The sequence below is a fragment of the Hydra viridissima genome, unplaced genomic scaffold (assembly GCF_058129835.1).
Source record: "Hydra viridissima isolate aposymbiotic clone 2 unplaced genomic scaffold, HvirCarnegie_v1 scaffold_19, whole genome shotgun sequence".
In the NCBI taxonomy this organism is placed as follows: Eukaryota; Metazoa; Cnidaria; class Hydrozoa; order Anthoathecata; family Hydridae; genus Hydra; species Hydra viridissima.
The window spans coordinates 1,803,556-1,830,874 of NW_028324318.1; the positions used below are offsets into that span (position 1 = coordinate 1,803,556).

Consider the following 27,319-nt stretch of genomic DNA (forward strand, 5'->3'; position numbering starts at 1 on the left):
GTGTGGGGTATTTGGTCTAAGTCTTCTATCGGGATGAGGTGCACAAGTCTCCTTCCGTATCGTACCAGTCGGTTGTTGTTATAGTATCCGTAGTTTATATTAATTATCCTGCCATGAGGGCTTAATGCATCGTAGATCTCTTCATTTAGTACTGATGCGTCTGTTTTTAGAGTTATAAGGAGAGTCGGGTTGCGTCTTGGTTTTGTCGGTGCGCGTTGTAGATCTCCTGGGAAATGTAGTCCTTAAGACATCAGTTGTTGTACCAGCTCCTTCAACTTCATCTCGATGGCGTATTCGCCCTTTCCTTTATATTGTATCGATACTATGTGTCCGGGTCCTATTTCCTTTGCTATTGTTGTCATGATCTCCCCGACCTTCTTTTCGATCCCTGTGGGTGATTGGTCGGGGTTGAATGTTCTGGTGTGATAAATCTTTGGTGAATTTCTTTTTTGTTTTTGTTAGATTTGGTTTTTTGTGGGTGAGATGTTTTATGTTCGCTCGGTTGCTGTTTCTTTAGGACATATGCGAAAGAGGGCGCCGATATCTTGTTTGTACTTTGTATTTCGTATTCCGTAGATTTCTAATCTGTAGTATTTTGCTCTCTACGATCATTTAAATGCGGTTAAGTTAAAATGGCACCTTCAGTGTTGCTCTCAGCGCTTATTTTATTTGGTGTTAGGTTGCATCTTTCTATATTGGATTTTGAAAAGTGCTTGTTAAAAACGGATAAAGTTTGATACGACATTATCAGTTTTTGATGATTAAGTGAATATTAATTTATTTTTGGTATTTTTATAGCTAAGAAACTGCTCAAGATTTTGGTCAAGAGAAAATCAGGTAAAAAACTCTGCAAAAGGACTTCGGCGTTATTAAGAAACAAAAGTGATTAAAATGTACCTAGCGAGCTAGGTATCAGTCAAAATATATTTAAGTTTAATGTAAGTAAAGGATTCTTTAGAAGATCTTGATTTAACTTTCTTTATAAAATATACTAGCTAACAAAAGTTGTGGAGTTTTTTACTTAGAAGGTGTGGAGGAGAGTGGAGTCCAGCACGTGAAGTGATGACCACAAGCGCAACCACAGCGTAAAAACCAGTGTATAAATGCAAAAATCAAAAAGCTTCTTAAAAATCTATCTGCAATAAACACCTAACTCCAAACATCAATCCTCAAAAACTACAAATCAAAATTCTGTCTCTCCATACAATAAAGTCCCAATAAAATATCTCCACAAATTAATATAATGTCAAGATTCTGTGGTATATTTCTTTGTTCGTTATCTGTGTCAGTTTTCTGTCTTTGTTTTCTATGTGGACGGAGAGGATGTATTTGTGATATGTGTAATTTGGTGTTCCCGTTTTCAGTTAGTGTATCCATGTGGTCGGTATCCGTTTTGTTATTTCTGTTTATGTTTTGTGCGGTATTTCCAGTTGGTTTGCTGTGAGGAGTCCTGGTTTCGATATGTCACATAAGTCTGCGATAATTTGTATGTCTTGTGTTTTCGTTGTCTTGTATTTTAATGTCTTTGGTGAAAGTCTCCCAGTTGTGTATTAGGTCTCTGTAGGATTTGGGTATCGGGGGTTTTTCGTTGGGTGTGGTGGCTGTGTATAGTGTGTATTTGTTTTGTCTTGCGTTTCTGTATCTGTTTAAAAAATGTATTGCTGTGTCTGTCCATGGCATATGTGTATTGTGAGTGAGTATTTTGATAGTCCATTTTGTTTGTAGTATTTGTGCTTTTGTGGTTATTTCTATTAGGTTTTGTCCTCCGTTGCTTGTTGTCTGATATAGCTGTGTTTTGTTTATTCTTGTTTTTGCGTCGTTCCATATGAAGTCGTAAATAGGTTTCAGGGTCTTGCCTATTTTTTTGTTTGTTTGGTATCGGTAGTATTTGTACAGTGTGCCATAGTTTGCTGAGTATTAAGATGTTCACTTCTGTGATTTTCCCCTTAATACTCAGGTTGTGTCTTTTCCAGTTTTGTATTTGTTTTTTGAATTTGTGTGTGCATCTGTTCCAGTTTTCTGTTATGTCGTCTGTTCCGTCATTGGGGAAAGTAAGGCCTAGTGTTCGTATTTTGCTTTCGGTCCAGTCAAAGCCAATCGGTCCCGTTTTTTTGTCTTTGTTCCGTCCTATCCATAGTCCTTGGCATTTGTCTCTGTTTAGTTTTTGTCCGGTTGCAGTTTCGAGTTTGTTTAGGGTGTTGTCTTAGTTCTTTAGGGATTTCAGTTTTGTGATGTAGAACAGTGTGTCGTCCGCGTAAGCTGTTACTTTTGTTTCGTGGTGGTTTGTCTTTATTCCTTTTATGTGTTTGTTTTGCGTTATGTTTTGTAGTAGCATGTCTGCCTGTAGAATGTATAGCGTCATGGATAGAGGGCATCCTTGTTTCACACCTCTTGTCGGGTAGAACGGTCTCGTCTTATGTCCGTTTGTTTTTATTTTCGTGGATATGTTTGTGTATAGCGTTTTTATGTTTTGTACAGTCTTGGGTCCGTAGTCGAATTTTGTTAGTGTTTTTAGTAGGTATGTCCAGTCAACTCTGTCGAATGCTTTTATTTGGTCTATTGATATTATTGCCGTGTTTTTCATGTTGTCGGTGTTTGCTATCTTTATAATGTTTCTTGTGTACAGTAAGTTCATGTGTATTTGTCTGTGTGGGATGCATGCGGTTTGGTATATGGTGATGATGTGTGGTAGTGTGTGTTTTATTCTGTTCGTGATTGTCTTTGTAATGATTTTGTAGTCGATGTTCAGTAGTGATAAAGGTCGCCAGTTGGTTATGTCTGTTCTGTCTCCTTTTTTGTATATGCATGTTATTATGGCTTCTCTTTGTGATTGGGTTAAGTATGATCGGTTCAGTATTGCGTATGTCATTTTTGTAAAGTGTTTTGCCAGAATTTTTTATAAAATTCCGCTGTTAGTCCGTCCGTGCCTGGTGTCTTTTCGTTTTTCATGTTTTTTAGTGCGGTTGTGATGTCTCTTTCTGTATAGTCTTCGTCGCATAATTGTTGTTGCGTTTCCGTGAGTCTGGGGGTTTACGTTTCGGTTAGTATTTCTGTCTGTGCCTGTGTGTTCAGTTCTTCTTTGGTGTATAGTGTTTCGTAAAAGTCTGTCATGTCGTTTAGTATCTGTTCTGGATCCTGCTGTAGTTGTCCTTGTTTGTTTCTCAGTTCCGTGATTTCATGATGTGCCTGTCTTTGTTTTTCCAGGTTACAGAAGAAGTTTGTCGGGCGTTCTCCGTCTCTGTTCCATATTTGTTTTGTCCGTATTCGTGCTGCTTCTTCTTTCCGTCTTTGTATTTGTTCGAGTTTGTGTCTAATGTTTGTGCTCATGATGTTGCTTAATTGTTTGCGTTCCTCCTTCCTCAGTGTGTTTCTTAGTTTTCTCCTCAGTCTAAATTCTTGTGCTCTGTTCTGTTTGAGTCTTTTGTGCGCGTATTCCAGTGTTGTTTTTTTGATCAGTTGTTTTGTGTTTTCCATTTGTCTGGTGTCAGAGTGTTTTTCTGTTTGTATGGTTATTTGTTTTGTTATGAGTTTTATTTATGTCTGGTCTTTCAGTAGGGTGTTATTTAGTATCCAGTAAACCCTTCCTCTCCGTTGGGTCTGTACGTTCATGGTGATCGTCGGGGCGTTATAGTGATCTAATAGTGTGGTGGGTTGGTGTTCTGCTTTTGTGATGTATTGTCTTAGGGTCTTACTAGTATATATTCTGTCTATTCTTGTTCTTGTCTTTGTCTGGCTGTGATAGTGTGTGTATTGTTTTTCGTTGGGGTGGAGTGTGCGGCATATGTCCTCTACGTCTAAAGTGTATATAAGGTTTTGTAGTGCGTGTTGTGAAAGGCATCTCTATTTTTGTAAGGATGGTGAATGCCTGTCTTTGTCTGATAGTGTCACGTTTAAGTCACCCGCCAGGATGTAGTGTCTGTCTCGAATTCTGTGTGTGCATAACAATTTTGTTAGGTTTTCCCAGAATTCTTTTCGTTTGTATTGGTGTTGTGTAGTGTTCTCTGACGGTGCGTATACGTTTATAATAGTGATGTCGAGTTTGTCAGTTTGTATGTCTGTGAATTGATACTTGTCTTGTTCATCATTTATGGTATTTGTCGGTTTGATTTTAGGGTCTTTAATGTGAATGAGTGTTCCGTCTGTGTTTCGTTTTAGCAGCTGAAGAGTGTGTTGCCTGTGCATATCGTAACTGTCTATACATGTCAGGCGTAATGTGCGTTTCTTGTTTCAAGGTTATATTTTGTTTTGAATGCTGTATGTTTTGCAAAATCTCCCTTCTCCTTTGGAGATTTCGCATACCTGCAGCATTCATTGTCTTTACTATTATGGCCATTTTCATATAGTTTTGTTTGGTTGTTGGTTAGAAACGTGTATTATTTGGTTTTCTTTTTGTTTTTATGTTGTCTAGTTTTGTTTCTTTTGGTCGGTGTTGTCACACTTTTTCTTTTGGATGGTTTTTGTTGGGTGTCTGTTTTGAAGTTGTGAGTTCTGTGTCTATCGGTGTAAAAGTTGGTGTCATTTGTGGCGGTCTTGTGACATCTGTACTGTTTGTGGGTAAAGGTTCAGTGTTTGTTTCTGTTTCGTTTGTACTGTCCTGTGATTTTGATTTCTGCGCGGTATGTGTTTCCGTTTTCTGTTCTGGTATTTTGGCTGTGTGGGGCCTGGGTGCTGGTTTTGGTGTCTCTACTTTTCTCTTTTCGGTCTCTTTGTTTTGTGTGTCGGTTGGGATATTCTGGTTTTGTTTTTGTGTTGTCACTGTATCTTCGTTTTCGTCTCCGTCTTGTGACATTTCGTTAGTCTCTTGGTCTGTGTCTGATTTTTCAAGGTCACGGAGTAGGTCTTCTGTTTCTTTTTGTGGGGGTTTTGTTGTTATTGTTTTGCCTCTAAAGTACATTTGGTGTAATCTGTAGTCGATGAGGACCGTCGGTGGGATTTTGTCGATGCTGACAGATGGGACGATATGTATTAGTCGTCGGCCGTCACGTATGGTTTGCGTTAATAGGATTCCGATTTTGTTCTTTATTTCTCGCATTTCTTTCTGAGATAGTTGGGTTTTCTCTAAGTTGAAAAAGAAACGCGTCGCTTTTTCACCTTCGATCCTCTATTTCACCCTACTCTTTATCGTCGGCCCTCGCGCTCTGTTTGCATAGATTTGTTCTAATTTTTCTTTTAAGTTATAAGATGACTAAGGGTGCGGTTATTCAAGAACTTTGCGAATAGCGTCCCGACCATTTTGAGATATTTGTGTTCGTTTAGATTTTTTTTCTTTTTGCATCTTTTCCAAATTTTCTTGATAGCGCGCTTATTTCCTCTTTAACTTTTTCCCACCAATCAGAAAGGGATGAGAAATCGCCTTTCCTATTTTAAAAGTTTCCTTAGAAGTTTTCGATAAGGCTGGCATATTCCATATTTTGAAGTTGTGAATTATTTATTATCCATAGGCCTGGGCCTTTTTCAAAATTTGTGATGTTTTATTTGATGAAGGCCGCGTTGAAGTGGTCTGTAAAGAAGATGGGTCGGTATGATATTGAAATTTTTTGTCTTTCGGATGACATGGAGTAAAAACGGTTTATTGTGGACCTGTTCCCGTTCGAAGAACTGAAAGAAAAGATTCGAGTTGTCGGGTTCAGAACTCTCCATGTATCCTCTTAGTTTAGCGTGTTTAAAAGTTTTAGAAAAGAGTTTTTAGATTTGCAAGATTTTCGGTGTACGGCAGGGATTCTCTCAATCCTATCCAGCGTTAGATTGAAATCTCCCCCCCATACAAATACTTTTTGAGTCGGTGTTAAACTTTTTAATCTCACGCAGCAAATCTTTAAAAAATATTTTTCACATTCCTTGGGAATGATTTGTGCCTCCAGACGGCGCGCATACATTTACAAAAAGGAAATCTTCTTTTCTGATTTTATGTCCATTATTAGAAAACTCCCGTTAGGGTTTGCGACCACTTTTTTACGAGCAGGAATTTTTTCTTTGCTTAATATTGCCACTCCCCCGACCCCGCAAAGAATGTCCCCCCCCCCCCCCCCGTGCGTAAAAAACTCTCCCTTTCCAGTATGGATTTAAATTTTTTATGTTTTTGTGCGTCAAATGGGTTTCTTGAAGAAAGATGAAATCTGTTTTGAAAGATTTTGCGTTATGGATGAAGTTGGTTAACTTGTTCATATTTCGCAACCCGCCACAGTTTGATGATATTATTGAGACGGCCATTTCAAAAGAAAGACTGAAAAGATTGGAGAGATAAATTTTGGAAGGGAAGTCTTCTTTATTAGGCAGAATGAAATTTTAAAAATATAGAATTAATTTTTTAGATGTTTTTGTGATTTATATTTTAAACGCTTTCCTCTTAATACCATTAAAATTTTTTTTTTGAGCGCCTATGAAATAACATATTTCTTTCTGAGAAGAAACTGAAACGCTGGCCCCAAGAAAAGTAGTCACCTAAATTTTCTTAAGTTTAACGATCTACCGCATTGCGCAATTTAAGATATTATATCGCTCTTGTGAAAGCTTTGAAAAGGCGTTCGAAAAATCATGCGGTGAAACGATTCTATAAAAGAACTTTTTGAAGTAGAGAAGAAACTAGAGCAGAGAAAAGTAAGAAAGATATTTTGATAAATTTCTTTCATCTCGCTTTGCATTTTTATTTGTGATCGAAACGGGAGGTCAACAAAAATAAGTGAAACAAAAACAGAAGTCTGATTCACGATATTAATTCTCTGCATTGTATCAGTATCGGGTCTTCTTCGTCGAAACTTAGGTTTGCTTCCTCCTCCTGAGAAAAACTTTGTTCTTTATAATTTTCGGATTTATAATGTTTATCTTATTTATCGATTTTTTGGGATTGGGATTTTCCTGTCTTCCCCCTTGTCTCTTTCTAGTTTGTACCTTAATGAAGTCTTTCTCATTCGGTCGAGTGATGGAGTCTTCTAGGATTTCATCGATGTCGAAAGGTTTGTGTAAATTTACACTCGAAGTCTCGATGGCTATATCTTCGAGAGTATTAGTTTCTTTCATTATCTTTTCTTTCACTTCTGTTATCACGGCTTCGATTTGAGGTTGGATTGATTCCGGTTGGCCTCTGTGTTTGTACCTTACGTTTAATTTTGTAATTCTAGTCGGGGTGGGGGGGGGGGGGGTGGGGTGGGGGGGGGGTGGGGGAAGATGTGATTTTGTCGAGTTCTTTTTCGGTTAAGTTAATCAGTTTAATGTCGAGGAAACCCGGTCTGAATACGTTTGAAATGTCGGCCAGTTTTATCAGTTCGTTTTGTTTGGCGTTGTTTGTCGGTCTTAGAGATTTGTTTTGTTTACGTATATGTGGATTGAAGAAGTTGGGTTGTCGCAGTATTTGTTCTATAGTGAGGTGTTGATGCGTTTCGTTTTTTGTCAGTTCAGTCCAGTCTGTAATCATTTGTCTGTAGTATGGCGGTAAGGTCTTGATAGTCGCGTCTGAGTGAGCGGTCAGAAACTTTAGGTTTCCTTGTCCGGCGTTTCTGTATTTGTTGATTATTTGTTCTGCTATGTCGCGCCAAGGTCCTGTGTTTTTGCCGTTGCAAAGGTTGGACACCCAGCTCGCAAGGATGGATTTGAGCTTTTCTTTGATGTTTATTGTTTTGAGTCCACCCTTTTCAATCGGCAATTTGGAGATGTTTTTGCTGGTTTTGATGTTTTTGTTGTCCCACAAATAGTTCTGGATGATATTTTCAAGGTTGGTAATAAGTTTTTGGCAGAGTAGAGGCAGGGGCGTGGTGGCTCTAAAAAGCCCATGCGGGATTTTTATTAAAGGGCCTATATATGCGGGATTATACCATATATGCTTGATGTAAAGGCCCATGCAAAAAAAAAATATACATATATATATATATATATATATATATATATATATATATATATATATATATATATATATATATATATATATATATATATATATAAGAACTGACCTTATTCTAATAAATCATTAATACAAACTAACAAGTTGAGATAATACTATTTGTAATTAATAGTATTGTTTGTAATACTTCAAAATAAAAAATGGCTACAACACGATGTAGCGACCACGTTTTTGTGTTGATTATCTTATAACACAACTTTACCGCAAGCAAATACGATTAGTATTTTATTGTTTGAAGAACATAGCCCAACACAAAATTAAAAATCAAAGATTTTAATTTTTCTATTATTATATAGGGATATATATTTTATTGTATAATAATATAAATTTTTTTAAATTATGCATAATTTTATTCTAAATTAAATATTGAAAATCTTGAAAAATAAGAAATTCTTTTTATAGATAGTTTATGCTTTTGTTTAGTTCGGTGTTTTAACCTTTCTTAACATTTTCGCATAAACTCACAACAGCAAAAATGCCGCTCTTAAAATGGTGCCGTTATTGACATAATTTAAACATAAAAGTTTTTATAACGTAGTTTTATTTAGCAGTTACTTAATTGAAAAGTATTTTTAAAAAAATACTTTTCAATTAAGTAACTATTATTTTTAAAAAAATGCTATTTTATTGTTTTTTCATTTCAAAAAAAAAAAAAATGAAAATAAAAAAATTTAAAGCCATGGAATCTTTATAACTTATTTTAAACTTACACATAATTAATAGTAATAAAAATGTGTCGTAAATATATAAAGCGTATAGTTGTAATATCAAATTTTATTTTAAAATATTTGCGGTACTCCCACACCTCAATTAAAATAAGTTCGTTAAATAATATGGTTTTACGCTATTTTTAAAAGGTTATTTATACATATTTTTAAACTCGTGGGAGTTTCATATTAAAAACTTGTGCAAGTTATTTTAATTGATAGCGGGGAGTAATTTTATGGTTATCTTATTTGTTATTGACATGTATAAATACTCATGAAAATTGACTCAGTGAGTAAAATGATATGAGTAACAGATTTACTAATAAGATATTTTTTTATTATAATATTTCAACAAAGATTCGAACAAAGCACTTAAAAGGTACTTTTTTTTTTGTTCATTTATAATTGTCAATGTATTCTAAATTTTGTTCAATTTTAATTACGTGTGTATTAGTGTGTGATTTATCATTTTGAAAATTTTTTTTCCAGAAAAATATGAAAAAACAGAAATCCGGATGGGAAAAGAAGAAAGAAAAAATTCAAGCTGAGTTAAAGATATTGCAATCGGGACAAAAAACTCTCCCTGGATTCTTTGCATCATCATCAACTACTCCTATACCATCTGATTCCAATGATACCTTTGAATCAATTACAGACGAGGTTTCTAGTCACATTAATTCAGTTGACTTTTCAATTTCGAAAACGTCAGACCATATTAGTATTCAATCCCTCCAAACATTGGATAACATAGATGATTCAATTAAACTTTGGCAAAGGCCAGCAACAGGTCAAGAGGTAAGTTTTATAACTTGTACCCATCCAATTCAACCAAGCTCTGTAAAGAATACAGTATCCAGAGGTTATAAACGCAATATTGAAAACGAACAAGATGAAACTGTACGTACATGGCTCAGCTTTAACCAGAAGAGAGAGAAATATTTTTGCAGTGTATGTATATGTTTTAATGGTGATGCTAACAACATTTTCGTGACTGGATGTCCGTTAGACCCAACCGGAAGATCACACCATCTACACAACATTAATAGACATGAGCTATCAGTTGCCCACTCTGCAGCATTAGACGCATTCTTTATCTCTAAAGCAGGAAAATCCACTCGTCACCTTCTAGACCAAGGGATTAAAACAGTTGTAGACCAAAACCGTTTTGTTCCTAAAAGCATAATAAAAGCATTTCGCACTCTTGTTATGCAAGGCCTACCATGGCGTGGGCACCGAAACGAAAATGCTACCGCCATTTTGGAACCTTATTTGCGGCATGGAAACATTCAAGCCTTGTTAAAACTTCTTATAACAGTGGATCCAATGCTTAATGAACACTTGAGGCAGCTTTCAGCCAACGAAAAGACATCGCAAAAATGTAAGTTTGGTAAAAAATCTGGTGCGGTTGGCAGAGGATCAAAAATTACCTGGCTTAGTAACGACACCTTTGATGCACTACTGAAAGTTTTCACTACTCAAATACAAAAGCGAATTATTAGCCTAATAAATAAAAATGGTGTTTTTAGTATACAAGCTGATTCAACAACAGATATAGCTCTGTGCAACCAGATGTGTCTTGTAATTCGTACCATTCAGAAGCAACACCAAGTGAAAATGGATGAATACGTTTCTTACATTCCATTACACAATGTCATTGAAGAGAGGTTGATTGATATGTGTGAAATAACTCGTGGAAGAGCAACAAATTTATTTACAGACATATCTAATATGTTGGACAAAACAAACCTTGACTGGAAAGCGAATTGCATTGCGCACTGTTTCGACGGTGCATCAGTGATGACAAAGCTTGCGGACCATTTTCGTGAAGCTACTCAAAATGTGAATCAACACATTTGGTGTCATTCTCATCGTCTTAGTCTTGCTGTTGTTGACCATTGTAGCCTCATTGATCATCCTTCAATTCAGCAGCTGTTCTCTATGCTTCAAAACCTATTTAACTTTGTAAACGCAGGTTACAAGAGATGTGCAGTATTTGTGAATACAGTCAACGGAAGCAAGCATAATCAAGGTGGAAGTAGAAAGCTGGCTAAGTTCCTTACGCATAAGTGGCAAGGAAGATGCAAGGCTGTAACTAGTTTAATAGGTAGATTTAACAGTGAGGATGCCGAGAAGCAAGTTAACGATGGATTAGTTGTTCAATTAATCTCTACTTTGGATTTAATTGCCGCTGACTCTGATTTCGATGTGGAAACGCGAGGAACTGCCTTTACGTTTCTTCAACAAGTTCTACGAAAAGAGAGTATAATTTTAGCTATATTATATTCCCAGATGATGTCTCACGTGGATGAGTTAATGGCAATAATGCAGTTTCGAGATAGCGATTATTCCAGCGTGAATCAATTAATCTCTGCAACCCTGTTGAAATTGGAAGAAACTGGAAAAAAATTTGACCACTTCTGGAGATATGCTGATTCATATTGCAAGGTAATAATATCAATATTAAATTACTTTGAATTATCTTGTTTGATTGCTTCATAATTATTTAACCTTGTTAAATGAATATTTTGATACATATACATTCTAATGTTAAAATATTTGCATGTTAACTATTATATTTATAGGTACTTCAAAGAAATATATATGGTATCATGAAATTAGATCCTGAAAACTCAGAGTTGAAAAATGATTTAGAACGTTTAAGTATAGCATACGGGAACGGTGGTGGCAGTGTCCGTATGAAACAGCTATATGCGTTTCCGAGATCAACATTTCAAGAAATACGTTCTTTAATATTCGGTAATATATTGACAGAGATGCGTGCTAGATTTAGTGATAAAGGATGCGAAGATTTGAATACTTTGTGTTCAATTGTATGTCCAAATATGCTGATTTGTAAGACTGACAAAGAAATTGATGCGTACAATTTCAATACATATATTGCGAAATTCCCCTCATTGAACAACATTGATTGTGTTAGTCTTGGACAAGAACTCAAAATACTTCGACTCTATTTGAAAGCTCTAGGATCACGTCGAATCGGGATACTAAATGACGACAATGAAATGGAAGATAGCGAAGCAGAAAATTCAGATAACGAAGAACGCGTATTGGCAGAAAATGACTACAAAACAGGAGCTCATAAAGAAAAGAATCATCTTGTGCACCAATGTCTTGTATGCACTTACAAGTAAGTTTATCATATTTTATTATGTGTTCAGTTATTTATTATATTTTAAAATTAATTATGGTTATTTTTCCATACTTTAGATATATTCTGCAACGGAGAGCATTAGGCGGATCTTTGGCAATGAAAAATACGTTTCATATATATCACCATATTTTGACGATAAGTGTTGATATTGATGAGTGCGAGAGAGTATTTTCCGCTCTTAAACATGTAAAAAACAAGTTAAGAAACAAATTGACCCAGGAACATACGCGAGATACGTTACTATGTTACTACAATGCGGATATTTTAGAGGAAATCCCTTTAGATGAAATTGTTAATATATTTGCAGCAGGAAGCCATGAACGACGCCGTCTTCTACTCGGATAGTTTCTTTTAATATATATTGTATATTTAAATATGTATTCCTTTTTTTAAACTGTCTGAGGACAGGATATTACGGAGTGAATTCTTTATTTAACATACAATAATATAAACTGTATAAAAATAAAAAACTTTATTTATCATAAAACAAGTTTATATCTGTTTCGAAACGTTACAAAAATGCAAAACATGAGTTCGAGACTTATTTATATAAAACTTAATCTAAAATTTAACAACAAAACATTTTTCTTAAATGAATTAAAACGCTATACAATTACTATATTGTAATTGTATTGCGATTTAACTTATTAAAGAAAAATGTTTTGGGGTTAAATTTTTAAATTAAGTTAATTTAATTATATAATAATAGCTATTATTATTGTTGGGTATGTGGACTTATTTAAATTTATTTCGTCAACATTACGATCGTTAAAAACCATTTATGGGTTCATAATTTTTCTTATGAAAAAAATATATCATAATACGTCTTAAAACATCTACTTTGTTTTCAGAACAATATTATTATTATGCAAAATACTAATATAATTGCGCTCAAAGCTGAAGACTTTATATCAAGTGATTAAACAGAAATAAACAGAAATGTTGTAAATAATTGTGGAATTTCTATAAAATTTTGAAAAAATTAAAATTTGCCAAAAGGCCCAAATTTAGATGAAAAAGTGAAAAGCCCATGCGGGAATCCCGCATAGCCTCTAGGGCCACCACGCCTCTGAGTAGAGGTAGAGTAAAGGCAAGGTGCCACATGCCGCTAAGTAGCGACTGGTTTATAATAAGCGCCTTGCCCTTAAATGAGAGTTTTATCCTCGACCATTTGATCATTTTCCAGGTCATGTAAAAGTTTTTCTGTGACTGTTTTTGTTGTTGTCTTATGTACTTTCTTGTCTCTGAAGAAGAGTTGGTGTATTCTATAGTCAATAAGTGTCGTTGGAGGAATTATGTCTATGTCGACGAATGGTAAAAGGTGTAACAGTCTCCTTCTGTCTCGAATCAGTCGATTATGGTAGTAATATCAGTAGTTTATGTTTAGTATCTTGCCAAATTGGCTTAGTGCGTCGTGTATTTCTTCGTTGAGTACGGAGGCGTCTGTTTTTACTGTAATTAATAAAACTAGATTTCTTCGGGCTTTTGTTGGTACCTTTTGGGCGTCTCCTGGAAATTGGAGGCCTTTCAGCACGAGCTGTTTCACCATCTCCTTTGTTTTCAATTCAATTGCGTATTCTTCTTTTTCCTTTAAGTTGGACCGAGTTAATACTTCCTGAACCGGTTTCTAGTTGGATTGTCATCGATATGTCCGTCACTTTTTTTTCAATTCCCGCCGGCGACTAGTCTGGGGTGAATGTCTTTACATTTAATATTCTCTGATGTATTTCTTCCTTCTTTTGTTTATATTCAGCTTCTCTGGAAATCGGTGTTTTATTAAGTGAGTTTGATGGGGATTTTTTTTAAGCCTCCGCGAAGGAGAGCGTCTGTCTACTTTTATTTTTAACTTCGTCATATGCTAAAGGATTTAGGTCTGTAATTTTTTTATCTCCCCGGTCAGCACAATGCGGCTGACTCAAAATGGCGCCTCTTATGTTTTTCTTGCTAGCTCTTATTTCTAAGTTTTCATTATAAGTTTCAGTGACAGTTTCTGAGAGGTGTTTTTTTGAAACTTGTTTGGTTTGGGTTGACATGTTTCTGTTACTCTTTTCACTGATTTTATTAAAATAAAATATTCTTTTTTCTTTCATAAGAGAAAACAAAGTTTTTGTAGCTCGGTAGCTATTACAAGATTTTTGTCAAGAGAAATCAGGAAAAAACTCTGCAAAATAAATTCGTCTTTTAAAATAGAATGTTTTTCGCAGTAACTTTTTTGGTTTAAATTCGGCAACGCGTTTGCTTTTCGCCTCAGATCTGCTAGAAGTTTTGGATAGAGTTTTTGAGGCGTTTTTCGGTTCGTTCCACTCTTCTCGCTTGTTTGTAGAGTTTACCGTTTTTTCGTTAAAGTCGGTGATTAGTTTTACGACTTGTTCGTTGTATTGCGGGTTTTTGAGATGTTTTCTGTTCAGTATCCACACGCTCTTGCCGATGTCCAGTGAGTTAAAGCTTCTTGTCACCTCGACTCCGTTCTGATGGTCAGAGAATGTTATCAGTTCTTGCTTAATGTTACTGAACTGGCGTAGATGTTTGCTGGTGTAGATTCTGTACAGTCTCGCATACGAAATGTTGTTGGTGGCTATGTATGTAAACTCTTGTCCGTGGGGGTTTAAAGCTCTCCAAAGGTCTTCTACATTTAAGTGGTTTAAGAGCTTTTTAAATTTATCGCTCGAAGCGCATTTCTTACGCGTTAGTTGAGGGTGTCTGTCTAGTTCGTTTAAGACCATGTTAAAATCGCCTCTTAATATAATCGTGTAGTTTTCAGCGTTTAGGTTTTTAAATTTCGCAACGAGACATTCCCAAAGGAGTTTTCGTGCGTTTTCTTGATCGGGCGATTGTCCGAACGTAGCGTACACATTAATTATTAAAAATTTCTGCGACTTAACATCGATGATAATATAGTTTAAAGGCCCGAGCGCATACTCAAAATTTTCTATTAGCTGGAAGTTGAAATTATTTCCCTGATGTAAAATTAGAGTGCCTCCTGAATGATTGCGACCTGCGGAGAAAAATCCTGCGTGTTTCCATTGGGCTAGGAACTTCATCGACTGGCCATTATTTAAATGCGTCTCTTGAATTAAAATGATGTCATGACGCATTTTCCGGAGTTTGTGGATCATTATTTTCTGCTTTTTAACATCGATAATACCACAAGCATTAGCTGATAAAATACTTACTGAATCCATTTTTACAGAGTATTTTAAACAAATTCTGCTTTTTGATTCCAAAGTTTTTGAGAAACTTTGAATTCGATTTTAGAATGTGCGCATGGTATGATTGCGACATAGCACAGATGGTTCGTAATGAATTATTGATGAGAAAGCGTGGTGAGAATTTTCTAGAAGAAAGAGAACGAGCAGATAAAGCATGGTAGAAATGAAAAAGATTAGGGAAAAGAAATGAAGCGAAATAAATGGCCATTTAATGATATGTGAATTTGTGAAAGTATGGACGCTTGACGAAAAGAGTGTGTGTGCTTAAAGATTTACAATCACGCAAAATATTAAACCAAATAAAAATTCGAAGAAAGGAAACAAAGTTAAGTCTCCAAAAAAATAACAAGAGGAAGTTTGCCTTCGGACTTACTTAATGTCTTTTTTCTGAGGCGTCGGCGGGGGAGCCATTCGTTTGGTGGTGGCTTTTTCGGCACGGGATTCGTTATCGTCCGTGACCTTTTTGTTTGTGTTTAAGTCCACAGTTTTCCACCCCTCTTCTTGTGTGTCCTTCTCTTCTTTTCTGCTGTAGCTACCTGCCTCGTTACTTTCAGCATCGAGGTCCATTACTTTTTGAACCATTAATTCCGTCTCGATGTTGGTTGTTTCGAGGGCAGTGATGCTTTTTCTCTCTTCATCGAGGAGGACTCGGATTTCTTTCTTGAACTTTTCTTGTTCTACCGTCTGCTTCATTTTGATTTCTTTCTCAGTTGGTTTCGCAGAAGGTTTTTTGGCGTTGCTAGCTTTTGCAACGGTGATCGCTTCAGGTGTAGTATTAAAAGTTTTGGGAGTTTGTTGAACACATCTTTGCTGTGGAGGATGTGAAGCACCACATTTTTCACAGAGAAAAGATTTCCCTGCAAAGTAGAGTTCAATTTTGACCCCTTCGATTTCAATGTGGTGTGGTTTTTCATTGAGTTTTACCGATGGTCGAATTCGGAAGAGTCGTCTCCCGTCTTTCAGGATGGGGTTAAATCGGTAGCTGGTGTGTGTGATGGAGTACACTTCAGCTGCGAAGGGTTTCATTTGTTCTAGTATTTCATCGTCTTCTACCTAGAGGGTCGTACTTGATGGTAATAAGAAAGCCGATTTCGCTTCGGACTTTACTTTTCAGGTGCAGTCGGAGATGGTAAGTTCCGAATCTGCAAGCAACTGGGCATCGGCTTTTGTTTGGAGTTCAGCGATCCAGTTTCCTCGGTTGGCGTAGGTGAGGCTGATCAGCTTTTTCGTTCCGATGATGTTTGAAGTTTTTTGTTCGAGTTCTTTGGCACGCATTTCTTGCAGGAGTAAAGATTTAAAAAATAAAAAAATGGTAACAGAAGTAAAGATTTAAAAAGTAAAAAAAAAGGTAACTAAAGTAATAAGATCGAAAATAAAACCAAAAAATTTCGGCAAAGTCTCTACTTTTTTAACGGAGCAGTCGATGACGAACGGAATTTATTACAGAAGGCGAAGAAGCTTCGTAGAGTAACTAAATAATCTATCTCAGCTAAAAATTCACCAAAAGATTTTTTTTGTTGTTGTTGATATATTTACAATATAGAAGTATTTACAGTTTTAAGCGTGTTTTATATACATAAATATTATTAACAAAGGTTTTCTCTTTTTCATAATAAATACTTCCGTCTGATGGAGTTGTGGAAAATATTTTATTTTATTTTTTTGTTACAAGAAGCATAAAGAGAAAGGAGAGGTAAGGAAAAGATAGAAAAGTAGCAAAAAAGGACATGGTATTTGAGATGTTTAATAGTTTTTAGAGAATAGAAAGAGGTATAGATAAAGGAATATGATATGATTTCTCATATCATATCAGTTTAAGTTAGATTTAGTATAAGATCATAGGATCAAAAGGATTTATTTAAAAGATTTTATGAACGGAGCTGGTGTTTTAAATTTACCGTTTGAGTGATTTTAAATGTTCATTTTAAATTTTCCATCTTTAAGAGAACATAGTATGTCCATACGACAGAATAGATCACAAAAGATGTTTAAAGTGTTTCTTTCTGCGTGATGGTTATATTTTTTTTGGATTATATCTTTAATTTTTTGCACAATCTTTTTGATAACATTTTGTGCATTCATTTTTCCTTTTCTCAGCACCGCGTGGCAGCGTCCGCTCCAAATCTCACTCATTATTATTTGAGTGAGCGTCAAGAGCAAAAGCGACACCGGGTGCCTCTCCGACAAGTGTGCAATATCAAGTAGAAAAATAGAATTTGCCGGTTTTATTATTCTGCTCGGCACGAAGGATTTGTATATGTGTTTGAAATAATCTCAAATTTCAACCGAGGGAGGACAAAGGGTGAAGATGTGAATCGCGTCTTCTTCGCGCCCGCATGTTGTACAGTTTTTGTTTGTGATCGTTTGTTGCCGTGAGTTTCTCGTTAGTAGAATCGCGGTCGGTAAGCTGTTGTGTAAGAATCTGTAAAGTACGTTTTGAGTCGTTCCGTGTGCGTGTGAAGTGAAGTTTCGTTTCCATATTAATGTCCAGGGCAGTTTTGTTTTTGTTATTGCAGTCTAGTAGCGTTCTGACGTCACAACTGTATTTAGGTTTTTTGTTATTTCTGTGTATAGTGTTTTGCAAGTTTTGTTAGTCGTGTCAAAGATGGATGGATGTTCGGTCAAGTACTGTATTGTTGTTTTGTAATATAGTGGCGTTTTGTCGTCCCAGTGTTTCGGAAAGTCGTTTTGTCTGAGAAAGGTCCAGTCTGGGTGTTTGTGTGTGAATTTTGTCAAAGAGCTCGCCAGCCAGTATTTATAAAGATGATGGCAGTCATGTGTGTCTCCAGCGCATCTCTGTCTCATTTGAAACAGAGTTTTTAGGTGGAGCGCGAGACATTGGTCTTTTGGTGAGAGTATACCAAGACCTCCGCTTTTGGTAGGGAGGAAAAGAGTGCTTCTTTTAACAGGGTTGTAATTCTGTTTTTGCCAAAGGTTGTCAAAGTTGGTTGCGTGTAGGCGCGTCTCAACCCATATAGGCATGGGGAGTGTGTTTGCCAAAAACCATACCTTCAACAGACCAAAAGCTTTATAAAGCAAAGCTTTTCCTCTCAGTGATACCAGTCGGAGTCTCAGAAAGTGTAGCGTTTTCTCAACCTTGTTCAGTGTTGTTACCCAGTTAAAGTTTATTGTTTGCGTTAGTCTTGCATAAAAGGTGACTCCGAGTATTTTCAATCCGTTCCCGTTTGCCCAAGTTAAGTTTAGTTTAGCATTAGAACTGGGTTCGAAACTACCCAGTGCCAAATCTCTCGTTTTAGACGCGTTTATAATAGAACCGCTGGCTTTTTGAAAGATACCTACCTTCCGGAAGAAATTTTGAACAGATTGGCCGTTTCTGGAAAAAAAATGAGAATCGTCGGCATATTGTTGGATTTTTAAAGGCTTGGAAAAGTCAGGCAAAGGATAGCCCTCGATGACGTCATCCGCTCTGACCAGCATCGCAGATACGAAAACATAGCAGCAGCGACAGCGGATCTCCCTGCCTGACACCGCGCTCTGTATGGAAGGAAGGTAATAAAAATCCGCCATTGAAGAAAGATGCTGAGACGTTAGAGTATAGTGTATATATGAAAGAGATGAAGTTTTTGCCTAAGTTGTATTTTTCCAGAATTTTGATAAGAAAGGTACGATCGACTTTATCAAAGGCCTTTTCTTGGTCGATGGACAAGATGAAGCATGGAGTTTGTTTTAGCTCAGCGTAATCTATTAAATCCCGGACTAGGTGTAAATTTGAAAAAATGTTTCTTCCCGGGATGCCGCACGTTTGGTTTGGCTCTATGATTTTTCCCATTACTTTTGACAGCCTTAGCGCGAGAGCTTTTGTTATGATCTTATTGTCCGCGCCAAGGAGGGAAATGGGGCGCCAGTTCTTCTGATCTGTTCAGTCACCTTGTTTCGGAATGAGTGATATGATTGATTTTTTCATGGACGGGGTGATCTGTTTTTCTGTGAATAAAATATGGTTGGCGAGCTCTTCGAAGTCGTCTTCTAAGTCCTGCCGGAAGGTTTTATAGAACTTGGCCGGAAGGTTTTATAGAACTTGGCCGGAAGACCGTCATAGCCTGGTGAGTCTCCGCTTTCAAACCTGTTCAGCGCCTCCTTTAGCTCTTGTTTTGTAAGGCGCTCATTGAGTGGTTGGTTTTCCTCTGCGTTTAGAAATTTGTTGATGTAAGCCAGAACGAAATTTTGACTATTTTCGCAGAGTTCTGTTTTCGTGAACAGGTTTTGATAGTAGGTTTTGAGCGAGTGAAGAATGTCACCAGGCTCACTTTTCAATGATCCGTCGCTTTTCCGTATTTCGGAGATGGTCTTATGTTTTTGCTGCGACTTCTCAAGTTTGACAAGAAATTTAGATGGTCTTTCGCCCTCATCTAGCAGGTTCTGCTTTGTGCTCACGCTTACGCCAGGGAGCTGCAAATCAAAAAGCGTTTCTCGCGTGGCGGCTATTACTTCTGCGTTCGCTAAAATATTTTTTTCTAGATGGTGGAGGTAATGTTGAAGGCGCCTGATTTCGCGTATTTTGGTTTCGCCTGCGCGCGCTGCGATCTTTTGCAGTTCCGCTATGAGCGCTTTGAAATCATCCCACCAGCTCAAAATAGAGGAGTAGGAGGATTTCTTGATGTTTTGTTGGACTTCCTTGATTTCAATGAGGGAACAATTCAGCTTCCAGTATCCTGGTCCTCTCCTTAACAAAAGACAATACACTTGAGTTATTCATTTCTACACTTCATCTTTTTTTTTTTTTTTGGCTTTACTTACAAAAGGTTATTATACCTAACGGAAGGTAAAAGTTCGATGTTTGCCTACATCACTCCATTTTACGACTTGGCAACCGATCTTAGAGCCGCCCTTGACGGATCTACCTTGAGGCCCCCGAGTGCTCGAGTTAACAAACATTCCCAAGTCCTCTGCCCGACATTAGCAGCTCATGACCAAAGCTTCGCACACCACCCAAAACCACATCATCGGATTTTTTATACCACCAAGTGGTACCCGACTTTTCGACAGTGAGCCTCATTCGGATTAATACACCATTAAATATTGTTCCCCGACTTTTTGACCAAGCACCTCAGTGGATTTTTTACACCACCTAGTGGTGCCAGACTTTTCGGCGCAAGGATGATGATACTACACTTGAGGTATTGAATATTTATTTCCTCCTCCGGCGAATGCCTTGCAGAGGTGTCCGAAAATATATTACAATGGATATTATTTACAAATAATGGTCCACTGTTCCATGACCGGACACGAATAGGACTTCACAAGACTGAACAAGTGCAGGACTAAATCACGAAACAAAACACACGGACGCCGAGGTACGATGCAATATGGCTTAGGACATAAAAACATTAAAAATCGAAATAACGAAAACACGAGGGAGACGCAACAAACACTGATATACGAAAAAACGAAAAAAAATAAATTTTTAAAATTAATTAGTATCTGGGTATTTCTTTTAGCTCAGATAGATGTTAAAATTCGTGTCTAATTTCATTTTGAGATCTGCATCCCAGATACTTTGAGACTCTATGAGAAAGTCGTCCAGTGTGTTATTATGTTTCGCGAATTCTTTTTCTTCAAAAATAATATTTTTTAGCCCGCACTGAAACTCCATGAGGAATTTCAGTCTGGTGAAAGTCGAACGGTCATGGAACGACCTCATTCTATTACAATATAGCGTATAAATTAGTTCGTTTAAAATTTTATTTCTAAGGTTAAAATTATTTTCATTCTCTGCGTGTGGGATGAAAAATTTGAAGGTGTTTCCGAAGGCAGGCTGCGGAGTATAGATTTTGTTTAGAATGGATATGGCGTATTTTATGAGGCGTTGAACTTTTTCGCATGAATATATCATGTGCACTAATGTTTCCTTCGCTTTCATGCACTGCGGACAGAGGTCGTCCGGGGCATGGCCTCTTTTCTTAAAGATGGAGTTAGTAGGAATAGCGAAGTGTATTATTTTGTATTTTACTTCGTCAGCTTTGTTGTTGGTGGTAATTTTGTGCACGTTTGAGAATAGGCGAGTCCATTCTGTTTCCTGAGATGCATTTTGGCTCTGCGGTGGTCGTAGTTTTGATGCTGGGTTTTTATTTTCACTCTCCACTGCTGAGGGATCGACATGATGACTTTGTTGAGATGTTTTTCGGTCAATCTAGTGAGCTCGCAGTTTAGAAAGCCAGGAACAAACACTTTTGCTACGTCCGCAATGTGATGGATGTTTCGCTGTTTAGAGAGTGGTGTTGTTTTAAGAACGTTGTTGTGATTGCGTATGTGGGGGTTATGGTATATGGGTTGGTTCAGAATTTCCTCGATGGTTAGGTTGGTGATGGCGCAGTTAAGATAGATGGTGGCCCAGTGCTTCGCCATTTGCCGGTAGTATGGTGGCAAAGTTTTGAGCAAAGTGTGCGAGTGGGCGGTGAGAAAGATGCGCTCACCCTGGGAGGCGTCTCTATATCTGTCGAAGATGAAAGTGGCTGTGTCTCTCCAAGCTCCTTTGAGATCGTGGTTGAAGAACTTGGAGAGCCAGCTCACTTGGATAGAGACGAGTTTGTCGCGGATGTTTACGATGTTGAGTCCGCCTTTCTATATGGGAAGTTTGGATACTAAGTTGTTAGTTTTTGTGGAGGAGTTGTTCCATAGGATCTTCTCCATTTTGCTTTCGAGCAGCTTGATCTTAAGTTTGCCTGGCAGCGGGATGGTGAACGCTAAGTGCCAAAGGTTGCTCAGTATGGTCTGGTTGATGGCTATGGCTTTACCTTTGAAAGACAAATGGAGCTTCTTCCAGCGGAGTATTTTTTTGTCGAGTTGCTCGATGCACTCGTTCCACTGGGTGTTGCGAACGTGAGGCGAGTTGGTGTAGACCACTCCGAGGCTCTTAAGAGAGTGGCCGTCCCACGTGAAGTTTAGATGGTTAGGTTTGCTCTCGTTTCTATTGCGGCCGAGCCACAGACCTTGGCACTTTGGGATGTTAAGTTTAGCGTCTGTCGCTTTTTTGTTGTTTGAGAGCTTTGCCAAGCGCAGTGATGGATTTGTCGCCGGTAATGTAAAAGACGGTGTCATCGGCGTATTACTGCAGCTTAGTTTCGTGCTCATTAATGGTGATTGTAATAGAATATCACCGCACCTGTAGAAATAATGAAAACGAGGATGCGTTTTGAAGTAATAGAACTTAGTAGGGTACCGAGTGCGTCCGAATAATACAAGAACGTTCATAGTTTATAATAATAACGCAACAAATACATAAATGAATATCATTATTAATATGTTGGTATATACGAAGTCCGCAAGACATGGTATTATAATATAATTTTTAATTCTAAAATTGATGATTTTCTAGTAATATTTTACATATTTTACATATTTTCAAGCAGATGTTATGCAATATTTTATATATTTATATGAGGGGATGTTACATTCTAAGCACTATTTGGTTTGTTGTTTTTTTAACAAAATACAAGGGCGATTTGATATTCTACACATATAATAGTAGCATGCCAATATTTCTTAATTTTATTAAGTGGAGGTGATATTCTAACATTCTAAGCACTATCTTGTATGTTGTTTTTTAACAAAATACATGGGCGATGTGATATTCTAAAAATATAATAGCATGTTTCTTAATTTTATTAAGGGGAGGTGATATTCTAACATTCTAAGCACTATCTAGTATGTTGTTTTTTAACAAAATACATGGGCGATGTGATATTCTAAGCATTTAATACTGATAGTATATAATATATTTTTTAATTTCATTAAGTTGATGTGCTGTTCATAGATTCTAGGCTACAAATGCAACTATGATAATTAGAAAGAAAATACATTGAAAATGTTTGTTTTGTTGTTTTTGATTATATTTAAAAAAAGAGCTCAGTAATTTATCTATGTTCTACATAACTATTTTCTTTTTTTTCTTTTATGATGTTTGCATTGCTTATCTTAATCGCAAGGCCTAAAGTATTTTTGATTTTCCAAAAATTATTAATCTTCCTTTTTTTTCCTTGATTTTAGGTTCTTAATCTTCCTAGTTGTAGAATCACAATAAAAACCGTCAGCCTAGATCTGAACAAACGGTCAATGCCAGGAAGAGCATCTGGTTGTAAAAAACTGCTCCAACACTTCTAACTTCGTTTAATTTAGAAATTGGTGTACAATGTTTTTTAGTTTTTATTAAAATAATACAATTTTTTTTAAACATTATTTGGAAGCTGATTACTGGTAAAAGTCTACTTTGTCTTTATCAGGGTTATCACATTATATAAACCAATATATTACAATAAAGCATTTTATATACAAAATTTTATAAAGTTTTTTAATTCTTTTCTTTTGCTTGAAGAATTTTCAGCCATGTACCAAACCTATAGTAAAAGTGTAGTTGTAGTTATTTAAATCAATCAAATATTTTATCATATCAAATATACTAAACCTATGTTCATACTAAACCTATGTTCATTATAATGCATCATTTACTGTAGCAAATGTTTAAAAAAATCTAAACCAAAATTAAAAAATCTACAATAATAATAACAATAATAATTAGTTTTTTTCTTAAAACCAACCTAGTTTTAAGAAATTGAAAAACCTCCTTAAACACAACAAATTCAAAATCAAACTAAAAATTAGATTTTCTTTGTAGTACAAACTTACTTAGTACAGACTTCTTCTGTCTCAAGTTGAAAAATAGCTCCAACTTTTAGGAGTTCAAATATCTCTGTATAACTATCTGAAATAATTTTTAACAAAATAAATGAAAACGTACTTCTACTGATGTTTTATGCTTTATATTTATATATTATACGTATTGAAGACCTCTAATGAAATAATAATAATAATAAAGCCTAGAGTTATGATTTAATAAAGGAATTGCATATCTTACGCGTTAGTTGAGGGTTTCTGTCTTGTTCGTTTAAGAACATGTTAAAATCGCCCCCTAATATTATCGCGTAGTTTTCAGCGTTAAGATTTTTAAATTTCGCAACGAGACATGTCCAAAGGAGTTTTCTTGCGATTTCTTGATCACGCGATTGTCCGGACGTAGTGTACACATTAATTATTAAAAATTTCTGCGACTTAACTTCGATGATAATATAGTTAAAACGCCCGTGCGCATCCTCAAATTTTTCTATTAGCTGAAAGTTGATATTATTTCCCTGATGTAAAATTAGAGTGCCTCCTGAATGATTGCGACCTGCGGAGAAAAATCCTGCGTGTTTCCATTTCGCTAGGAACTCCTCCGCCTGGTCTTTATTTAAATGCGTCTTTTGCAGTAAAATGAAGCCATTATCATCATTATTTTCTGCTTTTTAACATCAATAAGACCACAAACATTTCGATGGCTCCGCGCAAAATCGGAATATCTGCAATCTCCGCGGAAAACAAATTTGGCATATTTGCAATCTCCGCCAAAAACAAAATTGGCATATCTGCAATCTCCGCGTAAAACAAAATTGGACTATCTGCATTCTTGCCAGATCCATTTTTGGACTACCTGCGTTTTTCGGGTGCATAAATTTTTGGTGGTGTTTCTTTAAATATTTGAAGTTTTATATAAAATTCTACAATTTTTTAAATAATAGCGATTATTTAAACATTTATTAACAGCGATTATTTAAACACAAAACCTTGATCATAACTTGATTAAGTTTGTGAGTAATCAAGTAGTTTTAGTTAAGATAAATATGTTAAAAATAACTTATGTTATTGTTGATAATAATATAGCATATGTAACAAAACATTGTTATGTTACATACTAATTGCTAAATTCATCATACATACTTTGTCAATTTTATTTAGCCTTGTTGTTGTGACTAATAAGTTTAGATCAAATTAAATTCTTGTTATGTTATGTTGCAATGTTGCTAAGTGGTCTTTATACACAAGATCTGCATATAAATATATACAGGATGTCTGCGAAATCAGGGAAATGCCAGGGAATTCGGATATCTTCAAAAAAATCAGGGGATTATCAGAGAAATTAGGTTAAATTTTAGAAAAATCAGGAAAGATGAGTCTTTATCAAACTTATATAACTTAAATAAGTTGTATATAGTTCACGTAATCTAAAAGTTTCTTTGGCAGATAGTTATATGAACATCTCTTGATATATTTAATGTGGGTTGTATTATTGTTTATATTTTTGCAGTTGAAGAGCATTTTTCTAAACGAGAAATAGGTAAATATCAGGGAAAAGCGAGGGAAATCCAACTTATAATATTGGCAGACACCCTGTGTGTGTATATATATATATATATATATATATATATATATATATATATATATATATATATATATATATATATATATATATATATATATATATATACTAAGTTAGTGTATTCTATAAAGAGAGTGCTCAATAGTATTAAAGAGCAGAGCAGTAATAAATTAGTAAAAACACTTATCTAATTTTTTCTTCCACAACGTGTTTCACCATCAATAAGTAATCAGGAAGGTTAACAAATTAATCATTAGTTATCATGTTTTATATTAACCTTATATATTTATAAACTTATCTTTCACCATTACTAGGTTCATCAGACTTCCTGATAAACCTACTGATGGTAAAACAAGCTGTCAAAGAAAAAATTAGATAAGTATTTTTGCTAATTTATATATATATTTATATATATATATATATATATATATATATATATATATATATATATATATATATATATATATATATATATATATATATATATATATATACATTACTAAATGTACATTAGGTGGCTTTTTCATGCGTAAAATATATACATTAGGGAGACACTTTCGTTAAGGCGACAATTTCGTGTCGCCTTAACGTTTGCACTATCAGTTTGAGCATAAAGAAGCGTGTAACAAGAGTGATTTGTTTAACATGAGTTCTTTTATGTTTAAGCAGCCTAAATATGCATTTGGAACCATTATCAGTGTATTCTAAGTCATTATTTAATCGTTATTTGTTTTAGCCTGTATATCTCGATATGTTGAATATGGTACATTAGGGCGACGCGTGCTTAATTGGTTTAAACTGACATGAATCATTTGTATATCTGCATTATATTTCTTAATACCAACGCATGAGGTACTTACTTAATTTTAGCCCACTAATAACATCAACATAACGTGTTGTTGTCTCAAAATTGAATTTTAGTTGAATTTAGGATCAATCCGTCGCCGTAATGTATGCATTTTTCACTAACAGTATTTCTTAAAACACGAGACAAAAAAAACATTTTTTTAAAAGAGTTTTGATGGAATTTGTTTTTATATATCTAATCAATGCGTTTTATGAATAAAAAAGTTATGTTTAATAGAGCTTTTTCCACCATTTGGCTTTTTGTTCTCATTCCATATATAATTGTTAGATTTTTCATAATGACACGATGTCGCCTTAATGTAATAGGATAAAGTCGCCTTAATGTATTGCGCTGTAGCTTCTACTCTAAATTTCTATTGGCTGCACACTTTTTAATGTGAAAATATCAAAAAAGATGGTGTCGAATTAGCATTTGGTGTGCCAATCGTTTTTGTGTTTATATTGATAGATAATGCAATAAATGGGTTTTAAAGTATTATTTTTTCTTTTCTGATACATAAATTTTAGTATATAATATATGTACACAAAAATGTAGACTAATGCAACAAAATATATCACATTTTCTGCTATATGAAAACGTGTTTTCACGGTGTGTCAGAATATAGCTGCTTACTACATAACATATATTTTTATTGAACTTATACTAAAGTTGCTTAAATTATGCTTTATAATATATCTAAGTTATAAACATTTTGAAATGCTTACAAGTTGAAAAGTATACTTTTTTAATTTGTTTTATGCTCCATTCACCTATACATTAAAGGTAGCTATATCCATAATAAGAAATTGTTAAGTTTTGTTATATAGTTTTTGCTATATAGCTTTATACTTACTTATACACGTAAATACAGGCAAAACTATTGCTTATAAATAATTTATAAAGTAGCAAAAAATTTAATTTACTTTAGGGAGCTTAATTTAGTAAATCAAGCTATGATTAGATAAACATTAAATAGAGCTTACTGTAAACAAAAACATTAACTATTTCTTTTATAAGGGTAAAAGCATACTCACATTTGTCTTTAAGTAAGTACTATAGGAGCCTAAGATTTTGTGTGTGTGTGTGTGTGTGTGTGTGTGTGTGTGTGTGTGTGTGCGTGTGTGTGTGTGTGTGTGATTGTTTCCCCTTATTAAATAAACAGTAATATAATATAAAAAAGCCCTTATCACTTGATCTTACAATAATTTCATATAAGAGTTTCAAAGAAATAGAATGTGTTTTTTGATTTACAAGATTTTTATGTAAATACTGAGAAGACC

General features: G+C 35.3%; 1 protein-coding gene across 1 annotated transcript; it reads left to right on the plus strand.

Moving 5' to 3' along the window:
* Positions 1-8,986: 8,986 nt before the first annotated feature.
* On the plus strand, positions 8,987-12,243 carry LOC149876659 (uncharacterized). The gene is made up of 3 exons (XM_090075235.1): positions 8,987-11,046; positions 11,184-11,749; positions 11,830-12,243. The coding sequence occupies exons 1-3, from the start codon at positions 9,097-9,099 to the stop codon at positions 12,116-12,118; spliced, it is 2,805 nt and encodes a 934-aa protein (XP_089931361.1). The 5' UTR covers positions 8,987-9,096; the 3' UTR covers positions 12,119-12,243.
* The last annotated feature ends 15,076 nt before the right edge of the window (positions 12,244-27,319 follow it).